General features: G+C 39.1%; 1 protein-coding gene across 1 annotated transcript in view; it reads left to right on the top strand.

Annotated features, from left to right (window-relative positions):
• Dh31-R (Diuretic hormone 31 Receptor) overlaps nt 1–25,521 on the top strand; it is a 37,112-nt gene extending 11,591 nt beyond the window's left edge. Inside the window, 9 exon segments of the mRNA XM_032436250.2 lie at nt 10,087–10,474; nt 14,780–14,886; nt 14,955–15,046; nt 16,885–17,011; nt 17,108–17,334; nt 17,561–17,737; nt 18,149–18,272; nt 23,270–23,398; nt 23,759–25,521. Of these exon segments, the coding sequence (XP_032292141.1) occupies nt 10,126–10,474; nt 14,780–14,886; nt 14,955–15,046; nt 16,885–17,011; nt 17,108–17,334; nt 17,561–17,737; nt 18,149–18,272; nt 23,270–23,398; nt 23,759–24,376 (1,950 nt within the window). The 5' untranslated portion in view covers nt 10,087–10,125 and the 3' untranslated portion in view covers nt 24,377–25,521.
• Nucleotides 25,522–27,515: the final 1,994 nt, after the last annotated feature.

Genomic DNA, 27,515 nt, shown 5'->3' with positions numbered 1-27,515 from the left:
CTTTCTTTCTTGTAAATAAAAAAAAAAAAAACTTTATTTCTTGTAAATAAAATAAGCTACTTTAGTATCTGTCATTTTTACATATTGTGTATGTGAGCTTACATATCGATTGTCTCCTTATTAAGCACACTAATGCATTTTCGTACAGGGCAACCTGTAGTCGAGCACTTTTATAGAAATTCCTCTACTAACTCCCAATCAAGCTCAGAATCTTCATTATATTTACATTGTGACTCATAAGTTTCCTACTACAGGGTACCTGCTAGTCGCGCATTTCCATCTAATATATGCTTTGTGCTGCCGCACAGTTGGCATTCCGCTTAATGGCAAATAAATTTCCCAAGCTTATTGAATTAGCCCGTACAGCGGCGGCAGCGGCTGCCGCAGCGGAAAATCTTGCTACCAAATCGCGAACGTCATTTTAATTGGCAGCCCGGGCGAACAGTCGGAATTATCAGAATGTATCTCACAGATAGCAGCAAAGGTTCAAAAGGCACAAAAGAAACTGAAATTCAATTGGCTAGCGGCCAGCGGCCAGGCGAGCCAAAAGCCAAAAGGCAAATCAGATAAGCCAAAATGCCAGGCACAACATAATGCGTTCCACTCGCTGGACAAGCCGCAACTGGTTTAGGGCACACACACACACACACACAACAAACGAATATCGAATAAGCGCGCCTTGTAATGAGCTTGTGATTGTATCCGACAGATACAATTGTGCTACACATACACACACACACACACACACGTGCCATTTATATGTACAGATTTATGCTCATGTTATATTTGTTGCTGCCGTAGTTTTTGCCATTGTCAAGAGCAGTCACTAATTAAATGTCCACACACAGCACAAAGAAGTGCCTGAAAAATAACTACAAATGCACGACTAGTCGATACCCTGTAGTCCAATTAATGGAAAATTTTGCTTATTTTATTTGCAATCTGTATACATTTGAGTTTGAGTAAATGTGAATGGTAGCACAAATATTAGTCAAGGCAGTTCGATCCACAAGTTTTCTGCCAAATAAACATAAATAACGTTGACTAAAGCATAAAACACCTACCATAATATCTTTCCTGCTTCTCGTTAAATTAATGAATCAGGCAGCTTAGCATTAAGGTTGCGGGTTCTAATCCACAAGAAACAACAATTTAATCGAAATCTGTTTGCTGTAGTCCACTTTAGGCCACCCGTTTATCTAAAAACATTTTTACAGGATATTCTAGCACAAAAATTAGACTTCTCACAACTGGATTAATTAAGCTAACTTGATTAGCTACTGCTTGCAGTCTGCCGCCGGCAGCTGTAACTTGTGTTGTGGCTTCTTTAATACACTTCTCTTCAAGCTGCTTACCCAGCTGGCGTCTTCTTAAGCAACAGCTAAAGGAAAGTTTTTGCAGCAGGAAAAGTGCAGCGCACTCAACTTTCTTGCCACGTGCCGCGCTGAAGCTATGCGACTGAAAAGATACATTTGTATCTGCTGTCGCCAGCATGAATGGATTTAATTAATATTTAAGCCCCGTTCACAACTGGACTATTTTATTGCTATCGATTCTGATTAGATTTTGGCCAGCATTTTTTTTAAGCGCAGCTTTTCTGACTTTCTGTTCGACCTGCTTTTTGACACAACTTTGCAGCTTTGAACTTTTGAATTTAATTAAAAGTTTGCGCTGCTTAAAACAATTACATGGAAAATTTATGTCTAGACAAAGTTGAAATGTTGCATGCGCTGGCTATGCGATAGCTTAATTGTTCGCTGAAGAAGTGCAAAACTTTTTGTTTTGGTATGAACAAATTTAAATACCCTACATTAGCACAGTATGGCACATCAAATATTTATTATATTAGCTACGCCCACCCCGTAAAACACTGTCAAATCTCACCCGAGGTTTGGCTCTTTGTTCATGGTTTGGCCTCTAGTTTAACTTGGTATCTAAATCTGACAATATTATTGATGGTCACAAGAGATGTAAAGAATATATATCCTATATAGACATAGGTAAAAATTTCCCACATCCATAACTTGATCAAATCTCATCCGCCTTTGTCTAGGTTTGGGTATTTTTTAATGGCTTGTCCTCTAGTTTTAGTTTTGCCCCATTTGCTTCAAACTTATATTTAAAGCTCTATATAAGAACATAATGAATACGTGCTTCAGCAATTTTGGCAATTCCACGTACAACTACAATAAAAGTTTCGCTTGATAGAATGCAGAAGGTGCTGATCGATTTCAGTGCACAATAAAATGAATTGAATTAGGACAAAATTATAATACTCTCTACAAGTTTTTATTGAAACTGTTCATTGGCATTGTTGATAAAGTTATTCAAGTCAGCTTAGTCCGACAATTGAGTGTTTAGCGTTTATTCACATACAATAGATATATGCATGCATATAGAGCACACACATTGCCTTAATTGCCTGGGAGCGGCGAGCGAATTGTGAGACGGCGGCAGTTTAAAGTAAATCAAAACGCCATAAATCACAAATAAATTGTAATTTTTTGAAAAGCCAATAAAAACAAAAAGTTGCAATAGCAACAAGTAAACAAAAAGCTGGACAATGCCTGAACTTTTGGACTTATTTATTTTCTTGTCGCCAACTTTTGCTTGTAATACAAAATCATAAGAAATTAGGCTAAAAAGGTCGCCAAAGCGCGGCACAAGGGAGCGCAGCATATTGTTGAGAACTGTGTAGAACGACAGCTGGCCCGACTAGCACGACTCACTATTGTAGAGCTCTATTGAGGCCATAACACTTCATTATGCAGATATACAAATAGGGTAAGCCGCACACAGCGGATCCGCCCTTTGCTTTTAGGCGAGACAATAAACAGCAAAGTATATTTCCATATGAATTGAGCGGCAATTGTCTAAAAAGGCAAAAGAAAATTGCGCACAGAGACAGGCAGAGACACAAATGAATTGAGCTGGGAAATACTTATGAAAATCAAACTGACTTTCATTGAACATTAAACGGGTTGACTGGGGTCAGGGTCGCTTATCTGGCCGAGGCGATGAGGTGAAAAGCAATTTAAGTCAACGCCTCAACTGATTGTGTCTGTGTGAGTGTGTGTGTGTGTGTGTGGTTGAGTGCAGCTGTCAATGTGGCTGAAACCTTTAAAAAACCGCCTCCCTCCTTCGCCTCGAACGCCACAAGTCAATTGTAAAAGCATTTTAAACAAAACTCAACGAAACGTGCGGAAAATTGTTGATGGGCGGAAAAGTGCGTGTGCTGTTTGGACACGGCTTCGATTGCCGCTGTGTGTGCAGTAAGAGGTGTAATTGTGTCTGTATATTTGTGTGTATGTGTGTGGCTCTTACGTGCTGTGCGCGTGCAGCAGACAAATTAATAATATTGTTATGAATTGACAACAATATTTAGACATAGATCGGAAATGACAGCGCATGAGCTGTTACAAATAAGACACAAATTATTTCAGCCTTGAAAGGCACTCAATTAGATGGACTAGACATTAATTGGATGAATTCTTCAATCCAATCTTAAATAAGCTTCCATAGAAATGGCAATGCAAACGATGAACAATCCCAAATGAGATGCTAAAAAGTTGTTCCTAAGAGGGCTCCGCCAAAAGTAGCTGAACTTATGTACAGCTGAAGTAGAAAATAGCTACCTTTAAACATGCGCCTTTTCGATAGAAGCGAAGTCACAATATCTACCGTTTTACAACACTGCACTATGTGGAAGGCTATGCTAATACTATAGGCTTGATTTGAATGATAATAACATGAATTTTGTTTCTTTACGATAAACAAAAATGTTGACTTAACATAGAAATAAATATGTTTATAATTAAGCATTTAGCAAACTCTTAATCTCTATCGAAGCTACTGTACAATGCCGAAATTTTAAACGTTGTACAACACTGCACTATGCCGTTAGCTTTCCCAGCACTGAAGAGCAGCTGTAATTGCGGACCGTTTGTTTTTTTACTCGAATATCGAAAGCGACCCTCGTCTGTAAAAAAAGAAACAATCAAAATCAAATGCGAATTGTTTTCTTTTTTTTTTCTTTCTTTCACGCTTAAAAGCTTGTACTCAAGTTGTCTGCACTTAAGTTAAGCTGCCGCAGCTTTGACAGGCCTTAACTTTATCTAGGCAGCAAACACAAACAAGTCCCCAATGGAGAGGCAACCACTTGCCAACACGATATAACAAAAAAAAAAAGAAAGTTGTCAAAAATCAAAGTACATAAAGTACAAATAAGCGCCGACGCCAACTTTTTTTTTTTTTTTGGGCCTGAAAACTTGCCGCAAATGTCAAAGTAAAATTTAAGTGGGGAAAATACATTTGTTGCCAAGAATGTGACGCCCTGTAAAGGATATGTAGCCGTGTAGGCATTACCATGGGCACATCCTGTGGCTGTATCTTTTGGGACGGTCGACTTTACAACCATGAGACAATTAAAAGAACAAACAGCTTAGGCAGAGGCAAAGGCAAAGGCAAAGGAAAGACACGAGCACAGCTCACATTACAAGCACGAGAGAAACACAGACAGAAGGTGCCACAGCTTGTGGCAACATATGCAAATACACACACCCTTCCCTCTCACCCTCTCAGTTTTCGTTTCTCTCTCTCTCACACACTCTGAGTGTTTAGTCAAATTGTGCAATTGTTGCCCGGGATAACAAACAGTATGTAAAAGCCGCATTTAACACGTGTGGCACGTATTTCATTTTGAAAAGCCGAGCCCAAACCCTAAAAACTTGTCTGGTTAGTTAAGCGAGAAGCAATGAACCTTGGGCATCTCAACGTACCACACGGCGTATGCGTAACAATGCCCAGCACCCAGTTGACAGGCGGAGCGCTAAAAAAAAAAACCAAACGCAAAAGCTGTGGCACGTAGTGTATGAGGCAAAAAAATGAGTGTGTGGCGGCACGGGCACGGCAAATTGTGACAGCGAGCGTGCAACAAAGGCCGATTGTGGCACAAAGCAGGCCACAAGCTTGCAGTGCCTGCAGCCTGTAGCCTGCCGCTTGCAACGTGGCTCAAACACATTTCAGTGCAGCTGAAGTTGAAGGCAGCTGCTTTGACCTTTAACCCGCACTAAATTCAGCTCGAGCAGCTCGTAAGCACCTTGTCTGTGGTTTATAAATTATTCCATTTGGGTTCTTAGCCCGCTCAAAAGGATGCCCCAGGAAAGCGAAGCTAAAAAAAAAAAACCAAGAATATAAACGAAAAGAAAACATGTGCTAAATAAATAAATTGCCTGTGCGCGTAATCTGCAGCAACAACAGCCATTTCTATCAATTTTTTATGCACTTCAGGAAACGGAGTTGGCCAAGCTATTTGCTCAGCTGCCCGCGTCCTGACATAATCTCCAGCAGGGACAGGATATGCTCTCTGCTGTGACATTGAGTTTTGGGGCTTTAAGCAACTGTTGCGGACATGTGTATATACGACATGTTCATTTATATACACATCCTGTGGCGCATTTCCTGTGCGCTGCTTCACGTTTACTGCTCACATTTTATTTGATATATTAGCTACTATTTTGTGTGCACTTCAAAATCTTCAAATGCGCGCGTTCCATATAAATCAGCGGCACGCTCTCAAATACATATGTATATTTATATGATGCATTACCATGACAGCCCGACAGTTGAGAATTTTGCGTATTCGCATTTAAAAGTGCTTTTGTATACCATGATATACGGTTTGTTAGCCTTGACGCTGCCTGGCCCGATAACCGACAACTTAAACATGGGTTTCTGCTTTGTGGCATGTTCAATGTGGCGTATGCGTAATATCATTTTTTTCTCGGCTTGCCTGGCTACAGCTTTGCGCTTTGCGTTGATTTATGTGAATACAAATTGAATTCAGATTTGACAATACATATTTAAATGCAAATAATAGAAGCTACTTTTGGTTTTAATAATAAAAATATGCTCAGTTTTTGTGTGGGAATTTATATTGCATTATATATCAAGGTAGCTCATTAAATATTACAAATAAATAAATAAATTATGAATGCACTTAACCAATGCATAATTCACAGAGAATAGCAATTATTTTAACGCATTTAACCTTTTCTTTTTGCTTAGCTTGTTAGTTTATTTATTTTTATTTATATATTGTTTTTTAATATTTTTTCTGTGCGTTCTTTGTTGTATTTAAATCCAACTAAACGAGACGTAAACGCCAATATTTGTTTGTAAAAAAAAGTGGACACTGCATAAAATGAATTCAACAATCAAATTATGCTCAAGCAATTGTCAACAAAAAATAGCAATGGAATTACGCAAAGTTTTGCGTTTGCATTGCTTTTGTTTTAGCATTTTAAAAGTGCATTTTGTTGATTTAAGCCTGTGCAGCAGCGCATAAACTGCATTTGGCAACAGAGCAAATCCCTTGCTTATATCCTTTGTAAAATTGTTGAAATACAACAGCTGTTCCCAAAGGAAAATAAATAACATGGCAAAATATATTCAATTGAGCCGTTGTAATATTTTCACAGAGCAAATCCCAGTGTTGACAATGCCTTCAAAATGAATATCTAGCCACGCATATAAATGGCAAAAAATACAAATGCGACAAAAATAAACAGAAAAAAACAGTCGTCGGAGGCAAATCGAACTTGAAATGGCCTTAAAAAAGACGTGGACGATGCGGGAATATCTATGAAATGAAAGATACTTAAAGCTTATATTCTACAAATATCTAGTTTGGTGACTCTAACCTAAGAGATTCTTATCGATTGCTTGAAAACGGCGCAAGTTATCGATTATCGGAAACAACTCATCCTTTTGTAAATTAATACGGTCAGAAGAAGGGTGAGACGGATGGACATGCGTACGGACAGCCAGACGGGCAGACAGACGGATATGGCTAGATAAACCCAGACATTGCTGCTCATCAAAAATATATATACTTAATGGACTCGCAGATGACTTCGTCTGCCTGTTACATACATTTGCACAATATCAACATAGCCTTTTTACCCATTTCTAATGGGTTCAAAGTATAAAAATAGAACAAAAAATAGATATTTTTTATAGCCAATTTGAAATTTCGCTCATCAAAAACGGGCAGTGTACAAAAAATGCCCTCTGCTGGCCACATTGTGGGCTCAGCTCGGCAAAGATATATACATTTATTTGCTATAATACCTCCGACAAGGTCGTGCAGCTACTCAGTTTTTATGATTGTTGAAAAACACACAAACACTGAAATTAATGCTATTCTTTTAATTGCATTTAATGGGCGCGTGAAAACGGTAGCGATTGTTTATTTAGGCAAGCATACGCTTTTTTTTACACACATAAATCACAGGCAATGCTTTTGCGCCAAAGGCAAAGTGAGATTTTATGATTTATGTGCCCAATAAATTGGAAATAAAAGTGATTTATATATACATAAGTGATAGAAAAGAAGTGCTCAAAAGATTTGCCATAAACTATACATAGATGTTGAAAGTTTTGACAGCCAACGAATTGAAAATAACACACACACACACACACGCATACCAAAACTCATCATGAAAGCCATAGTCATGTTTGCGAGTTTTCATTACTCATACGTCACGTGTGCGTCTGGTGGAAATGCGTTGCGGCTGTCAATGAAAAGCCATTGGCGAAAGTTATCGAAAGTTTGCGTCATGCGAAATGCAGGTCGAAAGCCAAAACAAATTTCATGCGCCTCAGTAGGTTCTTCTTTATTTTTTTTTTTTGTTTTTAATATGTGCCACAATTTTCTTCATATGTGTGTGGCACATAAAAGAGAAAAACGATTTTAACATTGTTTTTCACTATGCGACGTGCTTTTGCATGGCCAAATAGATGCTGAGCATCGACTCGAAATGCTCGTACATTTACTGTTTTATGCATTGGACTTGCCACATTTATTGAAGTTGCCGCGCAGCCTCCCTCGCCCCCTCTTCTTCCCGTTTCAGAAAAAAAACACACACGCAATTTGCGCTGCTTACATGCGAGCTGATGAGTGTTTGCCTCATGCCTTGGCCTAGGCATTTTTTATTGCTAATTTCTGTTATTGCCTTGCGTGCGGCCTGTGTGTACACTCGTAAAAATATTTTTATTAGCACAAGGCGCTCTGACACGACCCGCACCCCACCCCCCCACTTTCCCACTTCTACAACAACCATCCCCAGCCATTACGTCCACGCAAAGCGAACGCGCGCTGCAAAGTATGCTATGTTATTTTTTGCGCACATTCAACATACGCTCGCTATCAATAGCTCAAGTTTTGGCTTTATATTGGCCTGTCGGGCTCTTCTTTTAGTTACACCAAAAGCCACGGCCCCTACTCTCGCTCTTAACTTTTTGGCACACCTTTTTTGGCTTCAGCGCTTTGTCGCGCCGTTGGACTCGTAAAACTTAAGTGCTGCCAGGCCGAAATTTGCGCCCCCTTCCCCTTCCCCTGCCAACAAATTGGCAGCACTTTTATGCCAGCTAATAACCAAATTTGTCTGCTCAGCTCTAATAAATATATAAGCCCGCATTATCAAGCTGCAAGTGTTGTTGTTGTTGTTGTTGTTGTTGTTGTTGTTGTTGCCATAAAACGTTTACACTTTTATGTGGCATGCAAAGTGTTGCGCATACAAATGCAGCCGTATTTTGCCAACTTTACCCATACTCCAACCGTTTCCCCTACTTGGCACTCTATCAGTTTGTTAGGCACTTTCCACAATACATTTCTGTGCACATTTTCTCGCTGTTGCTTTAAGTGCTGACTGCAATTTGCCTAAGCGATAAGATTACCCGCAACTAGAAGTGCGTGTGTGTGCATGTGTGTGTGTTTTTCGCAGCTATTATCAGTTAACGCCAGCAATCGCACCTGGCTGACTGAGCTGCTGCTTCAAGTTCTATCGTTCTGCCACGCATGATTGCAGCTATGTTCTGTGCCAAACCACCTCCCCCACGCCTCCATTGTGCCATGCCCCATACCCACCGCAATTTACAGTGGCTTCGCAAATCTGTGCTCAGCTAACTGGATTTGGCTTTCAACTGCCTGTTGACTGTTGCGGCCATTCTTTGTTTCGGGCTATTTGGTTCGATACGCATCCGGCTCAACGCCTTATCGACGGCTGCAAGTTGTTCGTGCATGTGTGTGTGTGTGGCGCGCATATTTACTCAGCACTAGACACAGTTAGGGTTTTGGTGTGCGTGTGTGTGTGTGCGTTAAATAGTGTATGGTCAAACTTATTTGCCTGTTTGGCCAGCTGCCTGCACTTGAGAAGAAATTTCATTTGACATTTGTAAAATTCTATCGAATACTTCGAAAAAGTTTTCAGCAAGAAAACTCAATTAGAATTGATGACATTTCCTTAACTTAAATGACTTAATTTAACTTGAATTTATCAAATTGTTTATTTTATAATTTGTTGTAAGTTATTTTTGAACAGAATTTTTAGTTTTGCTTTTATTTATTTATTAATAAGAGTAAGTATGACATACCATATTATTTATTAATTAACTAAGACCGAGAAATCACAAAGCAAGTGCAAAATTCTAAGCAAACTTTCGAATTTAAATTCTTAAGCTCGCAGTGCCGACTGTCTTCTATCCACATAAACTGAATCGAATTGTTAAGTACTTTTATGGACTATTTACTACGCTCTTAGTTAAGCATTCCGAATGCCATTTAAATATATTTAATTTATGTTGCACATTTGCCATAAACATTTCGTAAGCTACCATAAAAATTAATTGCATACTTTTGGGCGTTTCAATTAAAACGCTTGACTTGCAGTCTATATGAGGAAAATGCATTAAAATAACAAAATGAATAAATTGTGCATACGTTAAGCACACATCCACACACCTACACACACACACACACAGTCGTTCTGAACTGGCCACAAAACCAATTAAATTGCGGCTCAAACGAACTGTAAAACACAAAAATATGCGCGCATGCAATGAAGCGTGAGCAGCACACACACACACACATGTACGTTAACACATGTATGCACACATATTTATATGCACTTGAAAGTTATGAAAGGCTTGCCTAGATTTTGGAGCTGGCCCAAAAGCCATTGGGTCGGCGCACATATTAAAAGCCAGCATGTGGCACCGAAAACTAATTGCAACATTTTTGCTTAGTTTTGCAGCACTGTTTTCTTTGAATGCAGCAGCCGCACCATGGCTGAGCAGACCAGCAACAGCAGCAGCAGCAGCAGCGGCAGCGTCAGCAGCAGCAGCAGCAGCAGCGGCAGCTCGCACATTGCCGCCGAAAGTGGACCCGATTTTGATGCACTGCGCGCCGCGTGCAATGCGCGCTTGAATAGCAGCCACCAGTTGACAGGTAAGCGTAGATGCGACATGCCACATGCCGCATGCCATAGCACAGTACAGTTCGCTTATAAACTCGTCTCTTTAGGTTCCTACTGTGCCGGCACTTTTGATGGCTGGCTTTGTTGGCCCGACACGGCCGCCGGCAGTTCCGCTTATGAGCTGTGCCCGGACTTCATCACCGGCTTTGATCCGGCGCGTAAGTGCCTAAATTTTGTTTGTTTTCACTTTTGTTGTTGTTGTTATTGTTGTTGTTTATTGACTGCCACAAAGCAGCAGCCGCTTTTGACCAGTTCTGATTATGACAAGCAGGCCAAACGAGAAGCCAAATATCAAACAGAATTTATTAAACAAATAAGCAACGCACTCAAATGTCAGGCGCAAGAATACAATGGAACGGAAACGGAAATGCTGCATGGCAGCGCCCCGAGCAGGCACACACACACACACATACAATACACATGCGTACACAGCTTACTCACACATGCGTAAATAAACCGCAAAGCAAACCCCACCTGGTTTGCTAATTGGCCGCATTCCCTTGCGTGGGCGAGCTTTAGGCCGCACTTCCGTTTCCGCTGCTCTGGAATTAAAGCATATGTTTATTTTATCCCTTAACTGCTTTTAAAAGCCGCGAACAAATCAATTTTTTTTAAGCTTTGATTTAAGTACACACACACACACACACAGACATGCATAGGCTTCGTGTCTGCTCAGGCATAAAGCAGGCGCTTATTTTGTTGTTGTATTTTCTTTACTGCTTCTTGAAAATACTTATATGTACATATTTGCCAGTCGAGTGCCTGTGAGCCGCAAAGACTGTTGCGGCTTGCTGTTTTTTCGTCAGGTGGAAATCAATAACTGAAGTTTCGTTCGAAATATGTTTCTTATGCTAGAGAAAAAAACCCGAAGAAAAGCGAAAAACAAACAGCTTACAGCAGAGCATTGTTCAAGTTTTCAAGTATTTCAAAGTAATTTGTGCAAGCTCTTCAGTCAAGTTCTTGTAAAATACACCAACTAACACTCAGCCACAAGACAAAGTCAAATAAAAGCCAGAAACTTGCCCAAATGCCAATAAGACAAGTGCCACTTATATATTAAATTATTTTAATAAAACAATTTAACACCGCTAAGCCTTAGATATTAATTTTCAGTATGCCAAAAAACGTCAGAGTTGAGTTTGTAATGCAAAACTATTGTTAAAATTGGAGAGAAACGCGTGGAATGTTTCTGAATTGCAATTATATATGTGCCAGATGCTTGACTATACGTCAGTGTAGAGGCACGCATATTGTTTTATGACGACAATTAGGCGCGATATATCCATGATATATTATAGCTCTTTAATAATAATAATCAGAAAAAGCTAAGTAAAGAAAACAAACGGAAAACAAAGAGAATAACAATAGTACAATATTTTGAGGCAGTTATCAAAGGGTCAAATTCAGTGTCAGTCTCGCTGCGCTGTTGAGACGAACACAACATGCAATACTGCCATATATATGTATATATATATATATATATATATATATTTGCTGTAAAATTGGCTTTGGCTGGCAAGCATTGACATATGTATATATATATGTATATATATATATATATATATATATATATATATATATATATATATACATATGTCAATATACATATGTCAATACATATATATATACATATGTCAATGCTTGCCAGCCAAAGCCAATTTTACAGCATATCTATTTACCAAACACTTACTTAATTAATTAATTAGAGTATTCAAAATAGCTACAGGCATTGTCTTAGTACGATTATCGTATTATTAACTCAACTGACACACATTCACACAGCATTAAACTAGCTATTAACACACCCACACGCACACACACACACACACACATGCACACAACATTAAATAAGCTATCAACACACACAGACACATACAGCATTAAATTAACTATCCATAACAAGCTTTCCACTTAAAGCACATTTCGCAACATACAAAAATGTTCACATTTCACGCTATCAAAAACAAAGCTTGATTAGAACAGCAAAACAGCACGCGCTTTCCCTTTTAATTAAATAGATATATTCCGAATATTCAGTATGGAATATCATAAACCGCAAATACGAAGAACTTCGCGAATTAGCCAAGCATATTCCCGGTTGTTGGCTCGCGGGCTGTGTTTTTGTTAGCCAACAACAACAGTATACAGTATACAGTATACAATAATAATGAATTATGCAAAACTGCATTTAATTGTTTATGCTGCGAAAAACAACAAATTTAATGAAATATTAAAGACATTTAAAAAGCAAATATGCAGCAAGCGTTTAAATATTCACAATCAAGTGCTGTGCGGCAGCAATTTATGGGATACATCGTGTGGCATGTCGATTGTTGCATGAAACGGGGCCGGGCCACGCCTACAGCGACCATGCAACAGCAACATCACGTGTCTGAGCGAAAGTTGAATGACATTTTTGTGTGTTGTTTGTGGCAAAAGAAAAAATAATAATATATGTACAAATATGACATGGCTAGCACTAGAGAGGGGCGGCTGGGTCGGGCAGGGGAGCAGGGGGCAGCAGTTGTGTCGTGTTTAACAATAAGCAAATGTGGCTTACAGCACATTTGGCTTATGACTCGTTTTTTGGCCAGCACCTCGCCTGTGGCTGAGACAGCTGGGGCTGCGGCTGCGGCAGCCGGCAGCGCCTCGGGGTCGCCAGATTGTACAAGATTATGTGCTTTGGCAATGCGCCGCCATTAACTTTTATGGCACTTCCGTTTGGGCGGATGTGGCAGCAGTAGCAGTAGCTATGGCAGTAGCAGTAGCTATGGCAGTAGCAGTAGCTGTAGCAGCAGAAGCGGCAGCAGCAGCAAACATTTTTTGTTGTCTTATTTGCCACACAGAGCGTATACGTGATTTTTTTGCGACTCTGCGTGCCAAATGGCGATAAAAAGGTAAGTCCAAAGAGTGGAAAAGAGATAGAAAGAGTGAGAAAGGGATAGCGTGGGCATGCATTGCTGACAGCGCTTCACCTGTTAAATTCCCAACGGAACAGGCAAATGCCTGAGCTCGTTTTTTGCCCCATTGACCAAGAACACAATTCGATGGCCTCAACAATAGTTGTCGCTGCGGCAAGTATGTTTGTGTGTGTGTGTGTGTGGCAAGCGTTTCTTTCAACAAGTTCGATAACAATTTAACAATAGCTCGACAATTGCATAACTCAACGTAGCCAAGGCATTGTCGCATGCTGTAGACATTCCAAACTTTCAAAGGAAACGATTTTTATGGCCAATTTCAATTTCAACCTATTTGGGGCATTGTTATTATTATCAATATTGTAGCTATCATTTTATAAGCGCCTTATCCACTAGATTGTAAGGATTTGTCTTGATAATAGTAAGCAAAAAAAACATTGTCAAATTAAAGTTATTTTTAATAATATTAAATGGGGGTTTTATTATTTAGTCAACCTTTAGTTCCGGTAAAATGACATCTAACCGCAACCTTTTATGGATATATTTGAAATGGAACCAATTAAATTTTAAACACAAACAATTAGTTGCGGTTTAGCCGCTTACGTGGCGTATACGCAATCCACGTTTTAGCTTAATGCAAATGCAATTTATGGGCGGGCCCCAAGCAAATAGTAGCCGAAACGAAAATTTAATTTAAATATCAATTTACATAATCCATGACAAAATTCTATATCGGACAATTAAGCAGTATACCCTTTGAAAGTAGGTTGAAAGGGCATTAAGTGCTTTGTGCTTAGGTGTGTAACAGACAGAGGAAGGCAACTCTGATTCCATTAGATTTATATATCGGAGATAGGGAAATTCTCATTGATTATACTTCCCTTGTCCGCGCAGATCTAGTTTCATTTAAAGCTCGATAACTTTTTATAAAATTGTATGAAATCGTTATGGAAAACCTGCATATCGATAAGAAAGCGATAAGTAAAAACTGGAAGCTTATTAGAGCTAGAGATAACAATATCGCCTTGTAGATTATCGTTTAGGTAAGACAGATCCAACATACATAGATACTATATATATAAATACATTTATTGCTCATCTGGAACTGTATATGAACGATTCGATCTATCAGAGCTAGAGAAATTTTGATTGCCCACGATCTAGTTTCTTTTAAACAGCCGATAACATTTCCGATATCGAAAACCTGTGTTTTGAACATATCTCGTAGCTTATAAGAGCTGAGGACAACAAATATGAACAGTCAAGACGATTCCAAGAAATACATCCCTCTGCGTTTTCGCAAAAAATTGCATTACAGCCATATACTTGAACATTAGAATTTACACATATATAGATGCTCATTCTTAAGCCAAGAAAGATTCATTAAACACTAAACATAAGTGTCCCCTGGCCGGACACTCCTCACTAGAATACTCTTACTTGTTTTAATTAGTGTATTTAAACTACAGTTAATTAGGGAACACCTATAATAATCGAGCTTATCAAATTGTAAAATTATTAAATTGCAAACACTTTAATTCACAGGCTATGCGCACAAGGAGTGCGGCGAGGATGGCGAATGGTTTAAGCATCCGCTGACCAACAAAACCTGGTCGAATTACACCACCTGCGTGAATCTGGACGATTTAGCGGTACGATTTTAGCCTTATTTTCTATACGAGCTTGCAGCACAATTAACGCACAATTCTCATTTGCACAGCGTAATCACAATGTGAACCTGATCTACGAGGTGGGCTACAGCATCTCGCTGCTGGCCATACTCCTATCGCTGGCCATCTTAAGCTATTTCAAGTAAGTGTAATTAATTAGGGCCTTAATATAGATTACTTAACGCTGACAGCCTAATATACTACTATTTAACTCGAATGATCCGTCTTTCATGGGTTTCCCCTTTCATTCATAGAAAACCACTCAGAGCTAATGAGCCACATTTGCCAGTTGGTGTTATGGTTGCTTTGGCGCTTTGCGCCAAATTTTATTGTTTAACAAAGATGCCAAACGGTTCTCTAATCAAGCTCTGGCAACCTGCGCATGTGTGCGTGTGTGTGTGTGTGTCTGTTCATTGCACTTTTACTTACTTGCGCCCATTTAATCCGCCACACTTGACGTCGGAAATGAGAAAATATTTGCTTTCTTTCCCCGTTGCCGCCCCTTCCGCCTACCCTACTGTTCTCCCGTTCTTCTGCCTGCTGTGTCACACATCAACTGGGCATTAAATTGTGTGTCTCTTCTTCAAGCAGGATATCGATTAATTTCCACTTGTCTGCAGCACAATTAGTGCTCTTGGCTTGTTTATTATCAGCTAAGACAAAGCGACAGACAGCCTGACAAGGCAGCTAAACTTTGGCTAAAGCGTTTTAAATTTGTGTACAAAAGACAAATAAAGTGCTTGGCATAATATGTGACGAGCCTTTTGCTTGAATATGACACCAACTATTTGAATATGGGTTATTATTTTAGTCGAAATTTAACTGAGAGTTAACTGCGAAGTTATCCCAACTTCTTGGCTTTTTCTCTAGACAATTACAAAAAAGGATATATTGAAGAATAAATAAACTTCAGGAGCAGCAGAAATTTAAAGCTAATGTAGTTAGGGAAAAAACTACTTTAATTGAGACAAAGCTGTGGCAAAATTCCAATCAAGCCTTTATTGGCAACATATTTAAGTCCGGGCAAGTTCCAATATTTCGTTTTCGGACCTTTCTATGCTCAACCATTTGGAGCAAACCTGATTTAAATATTATTGTAGTAAAACCTACAAATTGTTGGCATTACGGTCACATATTCCAAAGAAATGCTGGACAATGCATACAAAGAGCTGAACACAATTTGCATGGCATGCATTAATTCACCAGATTCAGCAAGATTTCATTAATATGCAGCTTGGTCTTTGGCCAGCTGCCAAATGCAGTCGAATTGAACAAAACAAAACGAAAACGGAACTAATAAAACTGAGGTCAATGTTGACATTCGAGTGAACCCAAACCCCCCTTTTGATACCCTTTCTCGAACAGCGCCCCTTTTGCCGTGTGAAATACAAATACGTGTTTTCTTTTTTGTAAATGCATGTCAATATTTGGGAAAACAAATAAACGAGTTTTGGTCTGAAAAAAAAAAACATTTGCTAAAACCACACAGGAAACTCTGTGGAAATGCAGCAGATGAGCTGCCCTGCAGCTAATCTTGTTTATGCCCTGCATACACTATATAGATCATAAGATCATACAGATCATATAGATCATATATATTACAGAGAGCATATAGATGTTACAGATTATATAGCTCTCATAACTTTTCTATGCAAGTTTCAAACTGATTTTTAGAGATATTTGACAGAATTAATTCGATAGGTGCCACGGGCAAGGTCGGGGTATATCCGCAAGCATCGTATATAGACATAGTTCAAAATTTCCCAACCCCATAACTCTATGAAAACTCAACCGATTTTCATAAGTTTTGTCTTTTTCTCACAACAATTATATAGATTACACAGATACAGCAAAGATACGCAACAACTAAATGTTATGCTTAGATATCGCCCACAATATACCCCACATCAGACACCATTCCTTATCAAATAGTTTCTACCGTTTGCCTGATTTATTCAAACATCTGTTGCTTATTTGCAGATCTTTAAAATGCGCCCGCATCACGCTGCACATGAATCTGTTCAGTTCTTTTGCGGCCAACAGTTCGCTGTGGCTCATTTGGTATCTGGTGGTGGTGCCCAATACGGAGCTAGTGCAGCTAAGCCCGGTAAGTAAAGAGTTAGAGGGAGAGAAGGGAGCGAAAGGGAGATGCCGGAACTCCCTGCTGTTTAAAATCCAACCATATCTGACTGCAACTTTTCAGGGCTATTGCGTGGCATTGCACATCATTTTGCACTATTTTCTGCTGACCAACTATTCGTGGATGCTGTGCGAGGGCTTCTATTTGCACACGGTGCTGGTAGCCGCGTTTATATCGGAGAAAAAGCTGGTCAAATGGTTGATTGCCTTCGGCTGGTGTTCGCCGGCCATTGTGATTTGCATCTATGGACTGGCTCGTGGATTCACTGGTAGTTGGGAACAGAATCTGCAGTAAGTGCATAAACATGGCGTCAGGCTACTGTGTGCTTGTGTGTGAGTGTGTGTGTGTGTATAGCTAAATTGATTGTGGACACACGCATACATGGAACATGATGATGATTTGCAAACTGAAATCAAATCAATTGTAAACCAGCTCGTTTGCAATTCATTAGATGACAATCTGCTCAGATTCACTTAACCCACCCTCCCCCCAATCTATCTCCCACCCCACCTCTAGCTGCTGGATGACCGACACGGACTTCAACTACATTCTAATAGTGCCCGTCTGCATTTCAATCTTTCTCAATTTGCTGTTCCTTTGCAATATTGTGCGCGTCGTTCTGCTCAAGCTGAACGCCCCGGCGAGCATTCAGGGCAGCTGCGGACCCTCACGCACTGTTTTGCAGGCATTTCGGTAAGTTCGCCCATAAACAAAGTGTTCTTAAACGGACTTCAATTCAATAAAAAAAAAAATATGTTATTTTGGGACGAAAACAAAAGGCCGACTCGCCCGCGGGCCGTATGCGTAATCAACTTGTTTTTCTTCAGCATCATTTTTCTGTTGTTGTTTTTTATTCGTCTCGCATTTTGCTTGGCTACGTTCGAAAGTTTTATTTTGCTTCATTTTACATTTTAAATTACGCATACGCCGCGTTGACTTGCATTTTAATACGCTCGTCGACAACGAATTATACATAAATACAAGTATTATTACAATGCTCCCTCACGCTTATCTCTCTCTCTCTCTCTCTCTCTCTCTCTCTCTCTCTCTCTCTCTCTCTCTCTCTCTCTCTCTCTCTCTCTATTTCCCTGTCGCCTTGTGCAGAGCTACGCTGCTGCTGGTGCCCCTGCTCGGCCTCCAGTATATGTTAACGCCGTTTCGTCCTGGTCAGGAGCATCCCTTGGAGTATACATACCAAGTCATCTCGGCATTTACGGCCTCATTTCAAGTAAGTAATTCCTTTTTTTTTTGCCATTGCCATGTTACCCCAAAAGCGCAGAGTTGGCTCGACTTTTAGCCTGGTTTGAATTTTATATAGGAAGACACAAATTTGAGCTAATATGATCTGCAAGCAGGCTTTTCAGAAATCTATATTTTATCGGGGAATATGCGACTTATTATTTAATAAAAAAAAGTAGCTGCATTAACAGAAACAGTTTCCCCCTTCATCTTAGGTCATTTGTTCTCTGATATTTATTTCAATTTTATAAATATTAATATACATTTATTTTGATTAATTATAAGCCTGTTACACAGGGCATCTGCCAGCCCATCAACTAAGCATAGCTGCACCTTTTAGACAGAGTTTAATATTGTTTTATGGCCCCGCACACAGGTTGAACACTTTATGCTGTTAGTGTATGTAAATTTCTATCTCAGCTGTTTGGCCTTTAACTTAAATCCGAGAACAGGGTATTCGCATGCAGCAAAAAAATATGCCTATTTAATTGGCCAAAAGTGTGCAGGTTGTGCCAAAAGATATTCACCATAATTTATGTTAACAAGCCTAAGACCATGTCAGAGCTTGTTTATTGGGAAGTCAACCCCCAACCCGTGATCATAAGCCATAAACCATATCAATGCCTGAACCCTGCGGGCCAAATTATTAATATGCCAGGCACATGCTCGCAGAACTCCCCAAAGCTCGCAAATCTCAGCTCATTTAACTGCGACCGAGTTGTGGCTCAGCAGGGTTATCGTGGGGTAGGGGGTGGGGCGGCTTGTGGGTGGAGGGGGGGGTTTGAAATCAATATGCAAACACGCTGAGTGAAAATTTGACTTTGTTATTTTGTTGGATATTCTTTTAAATTTGATTTGAACACCCAACGACAAACGTTTAAAGTAAGAGTACAAATAAAAGTAAAAACACACGCATAAAACCAAATCGAGCTGCAACTCATTTTCAGCTGTTCTTTTAGTTTCAACACAAATAAACTATAAAAAGCTGTTCGACAGAACCAGTAGCAAAAAAATAAAACAAGAAAGTATATCTACAACACGCCGAAGACTCAATACCCTTGTAGACATTTGCAGATATGTGAGTAGGGAAAAGCTCGTAAACGCTAAGCTTGATGAAAATATCTTGGAAAATGGAATATTTTCCCTAACAATAAATTAATTTTTTGACCGATTGCGATATTGTAAAATGTTTGGTTTAACCCATAAATGATCGAGATAACTTGATAAACAAAAATATTTTTTATACATGAACCAACTTTTCCGCCAATCGAGCCTATGGCAGATATACGATATAGTGTTCCCATCCGATATATACCTCTTCCAACAGAAAGATGAACTATGCATAGTTTCGTGACGATTGCCTTAAAAGACAAAAGTCTAAGTCGCAAATAAACAGACAGAAGGATAGTCGAACAATCAGGCATTATATACTTTAAAGATGTGTCCTTCTATGTTACAAATTACATGACAAAATTGTAATACCCTCTTCAAGGGTATAAAAATTCGAACTAAATTCCAATGTCTGCGGTTGCTGCACATAAAAAAATCTAAATTCTCATGTGCTGCTCTGCGCCTGAGGGCGTGGCTGCTGAGCACGCTGCAGTTGAATTACAGCTTCAAGACCAACAAATGGGACAGAGACTGCAGTAAAATTACAGTAAAAGGGCGTACGAGGGTTCGATCCTTAAAGCACGAGCTCAGCGTGCTGGCGCTTAGCACAACGAGTTACTCAAGCAATTATCTGCAGAACATTTACTCCGAACTGTAGACTTTAGTTTCTTAGATAACTTTTGTATTTATTGCATGAACTTTTATTATATAATATAATAATAATATTTCAAATAAATTTTCGTAACTGGAAGATACCCTCTTACACGATTGACGACGCGCCAGGGTATTAAGACACAATACGCTGTTTATCTGTGACTTTTCTTCACTCGTTCGCAGACAAAAAACACAAAACAAAAAAAAAACTGAGAAAATAAACTTGAAGTGACAAATTCAGAAGCAAAATACTTTTGCACAAATGTATTTAAAGCCAGTAAGCGGCAACTTTTTATTATTTTATTTGTTGTTTTCGCCCCGCAAATTGTAAAGTTTTCTTCAACTGGCAAGAGGCACTTTTTTTATCCCCCCGTACAGATATAATTTCGGATTTATTGTGGCAGCTGCACAGTGCGCGACTCTCGTAAAAGATTGGGTACAACTTTTAAGAGCCATAAAGTCCATATTATTAACTTTATATGGGTCTACACTAAGAACCGAAACTCCAAATGCGACTAAGCAGACAGAAGCATAAGAACTGCGGTATTTGCGTTTTTTTGGGGACTGTAAACAACAAGAAGGCAAAATATTTATCATAGACAACGCCCAGTTCTTACATTACAGAGATTTTGGGGTAAACAATGACATTATGCCATGAAATGTAAGCCAAAACTTAAAAATATATTGAAGAACTCTAAGCATAGCTCCCAAAATGGGTGTTCTGCATAGCTAGAAATAAGAAGGCATTGTCATTGTCATTGTCATTGTCATTGTCATTGTCATTGTCATTGTCATTGTCATTGTCATTGTCATTGTCATTGTCATTGTCATTGTCATTGTCATTGTCATTGTCATTGTCATTGTCATTGTCATTGTCATTGTCATTGTCATTGTCACTGTCATTGTCATTGTCATTGTCATTGTCATTGTCATTGTCATTGTCATTGTCATTGTCATTGTCATTCTAATTCATTCCAATTATTATTATTATAAATTTTATTAATATTATCATTATTATTATTATTTCTTCACAAATTTTTTAAAATCCTTAAGTTTGTTGCCACACTTTCAAAATTGTTTTAAGTAAATCCGTTTAGATTTTCTTTTAGCCCTAAGCTAGCGAGCGAAAATTCCTCTGTTGATCACATAAATAAAATGCATCGCTCAATGCCACTTGCTGTGTTAGTGCCTCGGAATTTACTGAATGTCAACAGTGCAGAAAATAAAAAACAGAAATAAAAAACACGATTCTCATGACATTTATGAGAAGAGCTATGCAATGCAATCAACAACAAACGCTGATATTATCTCTGAACAGGCAGTGCAATTAGAGCCAAAGTCCTCTAACAACAACAAATATTTAATTTAATTTTATTGTCAGGCACTTTTATATTTTCCCTTTACCCATCAAATGCCGCAGCTGGAATTCCAATAAAGCTTGAAAAAAATAGATATATATATTTGCCGAGAACTTCAGAGGAGCATATAAAACGTATAGAACAGCTGCTCCTAAGTCCCTTTAGCTGCAGCTGCTGTTGTTATTTTTATATAAATTGAATTGAAAACTTTGGAGTAAGTGTCACATGCTCTTAACATGGCCCAAACGAAAGCACATTTGTTACCACTTTGACTGTCTACTTTGCTAATTAGTTTTGCAAACAGTTTGCACTTTTGCCTTCTCGAGTAATTAGCAAATCATCAGCTCAAAGAGAGAGCTGCATGTCATGCAGCAATCAAAACTGGTTATTACAGAGTATTACGAAGCAGCTACTCCGACTCCCACTCTAACAGGGCCCCGAGCACTACGGAACGGCGCTGAGTAATGGCAAACATCAGTCTGAATAATAACTAGCTAAATAATATTCAACCGACATAAAGTGAGCTCAGCTGCTGGAATTATTAGAGCCAATGTCGGGCGCATAAAAGGGAATAGGTAAAAGCCGCAGAAAATCTTTATAAATGCGTAGCCAGCAACAAAAGACAGCATAAAGTGAATACAAAACAAACAAAAGTCCAAGTCGACTAGTAATTACTCTGTGGTCAGTTCTAGACCACAACTGAAAATAGCTCAAATCAATTAAAGTGTCCGACTTGCGGATACCCTTACGTGATAAACATTTTAGCTTTCCCACAACATAGATGCAAACAGAATACTATGTTTCGTGGAGCGCAGTCTTGCATAACTTCGGTGCTTAAAGTCCGATCCTTATAAAATTTAAAGTACATACATATGAAGCCCAAATGTGCTTTAATACTTATTTGAAAAATGCCAGAGCTATTCAAAAAGTAACATATGCTCAATCTACGTGTACGAGAAGCGATAATATAAAGCTTTTATAATTTTATGCTAATACTTAAAAAAAAAAAAACAAGTCTCAAAATGAAGCATGACGTATTTAGGGCTCAAACCTTAGAGCAGGTCATGAGAAATCTATCTAGTTGCTAACGAAGATTAATACGAATTCACTTCAGACGGGAATTCTGGGTATGTAACTAGGCAAAAATAAAGCCACAACGGTTCCAAGAGAAAGATAGACATCCCATTCGTTTTGAAAGTTTACGTAGATACCTTTTATTATATTTTATGTTAAATAGTTCTTATTTCAACATTATTTAGAAATGAAGTTAAGGTTAAAACCTTTTAGGGAAATTAATGTTAAGGTTAAACGTAACTTACGTTGAATTTACTATGTTGCAATTTCAAGAGCTAAATAAAATGGCCAAAGAATGTTGTCAAGGTATTTAGTAGAAGTCGCAGGACACTAAACTATGTGTGCTTGTGATTGAGTTAGGCAGCGTGCCAGGACGTGTGCATTGGCAATCAAATGAAGCCCTTTTGCCAATTTCATTTATATGCAGGCGATGTGTGAATAGCCAATCCCGCAAGCAGACCCTGCACGTACGCAACTATGCATTAGAGGCATAGGTAGACACCCACGCACAATCACAATTTATTCTAGACAAATGACAAACAACTCAAGCTCAGGCAGAAGCCGACTGACAACTGACAGATACGAGGCATAGATACAGATCGTTTTAGTGGGCACAAATACAGCTGCGTCGAATGAATTGGCAACTGTTGAGGCTGGCCCCAAATATGGCAAATAAACCAAATTGCATTAGACGCGGGCAGCCTTTTGTGTGGATATAAACATAAATGGCTGGCGCTTGCACAAGCCCCCAAATAAACATTAATTATATATGCTTTTTCTTTTCGGACAGGGCTTGTGCGTGGCCACATTGTTCTGCTTCTTCAATGGCGAGGTGATTGCCCAAGTGAAGCGCAAATGGCGCACGGTCTGCTTCAGCAATCGACCAAGGACCAACTCTTATACAGCCACTCAGGTCTCGGTAAGATTTCTTATGAGCTTCACATGCTTTTGCCTATTTTCTTTTTCAAGATTAAAACAGCTCGGGTTACGGCGCGTATGAGCAATGCAAGCTAATGAATGCAATAACTGATACACACATATACATTTTTAGCCTAGACACTAACACGCACACATTTAGCCTAGACACACAACCATTCACTAACTCTGTGTTCTCCTGCTGTTAAACGCATGTTACGCATACGCATACGCACACTCACACACATACACACACTAAAACACACAGACACTCACGCACACCGCGAACCGTTTAAAATGCAGCGCACCGTTTTCCAACCTGCCAACCACCATGATAGCATATTCTCAGTTCTTTTGATTGTAGTTCGTGCGCTGCGGTCCGCCAGTGCCTGGCGAGGAGAAGGTATGACTAAAGGACTTGTCGGCATCGGCCAAGCGACGCTCCTCAGCGCCCCATCGCCCACATCAACAACAACAACAACAACAACAACAACAACAACAACAGCAGCTGCAGCAGCAGCAGCAACATTTGCTGGCACAGCAGCAGCGGGCGAGGAGCCAGAGCCTGGGCATGACAGGCGCCACAAGCAGCTCGTCCCGCCTTATCGATGGCTGGCGCCATAAACTGCGTTTGCTGCGGCGCCCGAGCGTGGACAATGCGCATCAGCGGCAGCCGCTTATGGAGGAAACAGCTGGCAATTCGCAGCCGCAAATGGCAGCCAATACGCAAGCGGAGGCGGACAGGCCGACGCTGATGACGACAATAGCAGAAGATGTCGCCGAAGCAGCAACAACAACTGCAACTGCAACAGGAATAACAACAACAACAACAACAAACAACGCAACTGAACAGCGAAATGGCACGGGCATGGGCTTAGGATTAGTATCGAGATCGGGCTTAGGCCTCGCACCTGGCATAGGTGTTGTCATTGTCAGCGTCGATGCGAATGACCAACAGCATATTGCCGATGAGGCGCTTTAAGCAACACACACACACACACACATACACAGAGACACCCACAAATCGAGTCACAAAACTCTGTTACGAATTCTCATAGTCTAAGCCAATTTTAAGCATGCTACCCGCCCAAATAGATAACCATACTTGAAACTAGAAACCAAAACAAATGAAAATGCACCCCACCTAGAAAAAAAAGAAAACAACAAAAATATATAAATAGTCGCCCGCCCTTCAGACCGATAAACAATCGTAAGCTATAGCAAATATCAATGCAAAGTTGCTTTAATAAAAGAAATAAATAAAACCTTAAGCTAAACTTTTGTGCAGCTAAAGTCATAAAATCAAAATAGTACTTTGCAAAAACGTTCCGAGTTTCAGCTCTGCAACTGTTTCACAGTTAGGTGTTGAGCAACGTTTAAAATTATAATCATAATATATATAACAGTGCTGCAAAACCGAAAGTAGACAGTTATCGATAACTATCGAATTAAAAATGTTCCGGTATTTATTTAATATACATTCAACTTATGAAAATGTGTACAACTTGCAATGGTATTGAAATATCGATAGTCGTTATGCACAAACTATCGATGTAAGTAATCGCTATTGATAATTATCGAAATGAAATGTTTAAATATTTATTGAATATAAATTTTATGTTTGAAAATGTTTAAAACTATCACTGTTATCGATATATCGATAACCCTTAAATTATCGACTTAAACAACAGCTTTCCAGCACTACAACTAAAAAATGTATTCTTAGACCTAAGCTAGATATCTAATAACAAAATTAACAAATATTGCAGTTAAAGCGAAGCTCCGAATTCGGCTCGTTAAAAAGCGCTCCCAAATAAATATGCTGCACAAAAGTTGGCATAATTGTTGTAATAACGAAATGTAACTAGCATTTAATTTACAGCGAACCCATATTCATAAAAGTAAACTATTATATGATTATTAAGAATTTATGTGGATATCAAATATCATTGTTGTCGTAAGTGTTATGTGTCTCTATAACTAAATTATCATGCATATGTGGCTATTTATATATACATATATATTTATGTGGTAAGCTGAGCTTTCTAACATTTTTAAAAATTAGGCGCTTTATGTTTTCGCTATTATAGATGAATGCTTCGAAATCTGTGTATATGAAATAAATATGTGAATATATGTGAAATATAAACCCGTTAAATGAAATTTTATAGCGCACTTTGCAGCACTGGCAAGTACCTGCTTGCAATTTAATTGAGAATTAAACTTTTTGACAGCACTGTTAATTATGAACTTGTCGCATTCAAGTTGAATTGTACACTTTGCAACACTGGCATATTGGTATGTTCAATTTTACTGAGTACTTAACAATTTGACAGCACTGTTAATTATAAACTCTTGGCATTCAAGTTGAATTGCTCACTTTGCAACACTGGCATTGAGATAAGTATTGTTAAGTACTAAGCCGCTGCCAAATGTCTGTTAATTAGCCAACTTTTGCGCTTTGTGTTACCATTTTATGAAAATGAACTCCAACCAACAATGAATGCCACGCCCACGCTGCCCACCTCTATTCATGACTGGCCGCCCGCATTGAATTGAAGACCGCGAGTTCTCTGAACAGGCCGGCAGTCTATACTGAATTGTACTTGTACGGGATGATAAATTCCGCCGGCTGGTCCTTTGTCTATTGCCGCGCTAATTTTGTCGACAACGCAACAGTAACCACAACAACAACAACAGGCACAATAGGGAGAGAGGCGGAAGTTGGGCTGGGGGTGTGGCAGTTGTTAGCGCTTTGTTTGACATTTATTGTAACTTATTTGTACAAAACAGTTGACGTTGGTTTTTGCCACATTGCCGTTGGCCGCGCTGTGCTGATGTGGCTTTAATGATGTCGCTGATTGTGTGGCAGGTTGCCATGGCATGCCGCATGTTGCACATAAAATGCAGCCAACAGCTGTTGGCTCGTCCATGTTTTATGCATGTTAAGCAACGTGTTAAGTGCCATTTTATTGCGCCCCAAATTGAGGGTGTGTGTCGATGCGTGTGTGTCGATGAGTGTGTGTGTGCGTGTGTGTGTGTGTGTTGTGTCTGCTAACTCGTAACTTCTCTTTCATATTTTGTAAATAATTCGCAGATTATAAAGCGCGTAACTCATACGCACCATCTGCCAGTCGAGTGAAAACTTTATTCATCAGACAAATACACTCAATTATATTTGTATGTATATATGTGTGCGTGTATGTGTGTATGTGTATTCGACTACAAAGAGTGAGTCAAGCGTTGGTTAAGTGCATGACAAGTCTTCGCACCCGGCAGCTATGGATAATGCATTTGTAGCTAGCAAATTAAAAAAAAAAAAATACAAGAAATGTTTTTCCTTTGAAACACTCAAACACAGCGCACTCACAAAGGATTCAGGACTCGTGAGAGCACTCAAGGCTGCCTGAACTGGACACCTTTTGGCCCCAACTCAAGAGCGACTCAAGCGGACAGTCATGCAACAACAACTTGAATGGCTGCAACGACAACAGATTTTGCACACACTCGTACAAATAATCGTAAAAGAAATTTTAAGCGCAAAAATTTCACTGGAAACGGTTCTTAAAGAGCTGTAGTGTTGCAAAATACAGCAAATTTAAGGGAAAGACTTAGAATTTAATTGCTTACTCATATTTTAAGCCATTTAGATGCAGTCAGAAACTTTTTTGGTAGATACAAATTTATATTTTTAATCAGGATAAAAAATTGCATTAAAATTAAAAAATTTAAACGAAAAATATTATGTTCGAGATGAAATAGCCTACATAAAACAGATCTACATAGCCCTTCACAACTTAAGAGTTTCTTTTCTTACAACAAATCTTTCCTTGACAAATAATTTGGATATAACAGCCATATATATATGCTTGTGACAGCCTCTGCAAGGGTATGCAAATTTATATAAATACCCAACTCTATTCCAGTTAATGGAAATTGAGATAAATACGTAATTGCTTTACAGTTATTTTTAGTACATTTATACGTATAACAAAGCAGGCCTACCTGCATAAGAAAGCTCTTGTTCTTCCTCTCACTCATTCTCTCTCTCCGTGGATGTGGATAACGTTGGATAGCGCGCCAATTTTTACTTGTGAAAAAAGCTCTGCAGCAAAAATTTG

The sequence above is a fragment of the Drosophila virilis genome, chromosome 5, assembly GCF_030788295.1.
Source record: "Drosophila virilis strain 15010-1051.87 chromosome 5, Dvir_AGI_RSII-ME, whole genome shotgun sequence".
NCBI lineage: Eukaryota > Metazoa > Arthropoda > Insecta > Diptera > Drosophilidae > Drosophila > Drosophila virilis.
The sequence above is the reverse complement of the archived record's forward strand: the minus strand, read 5'-3'. Positions and strand labels throughout refer to the sequence as shown.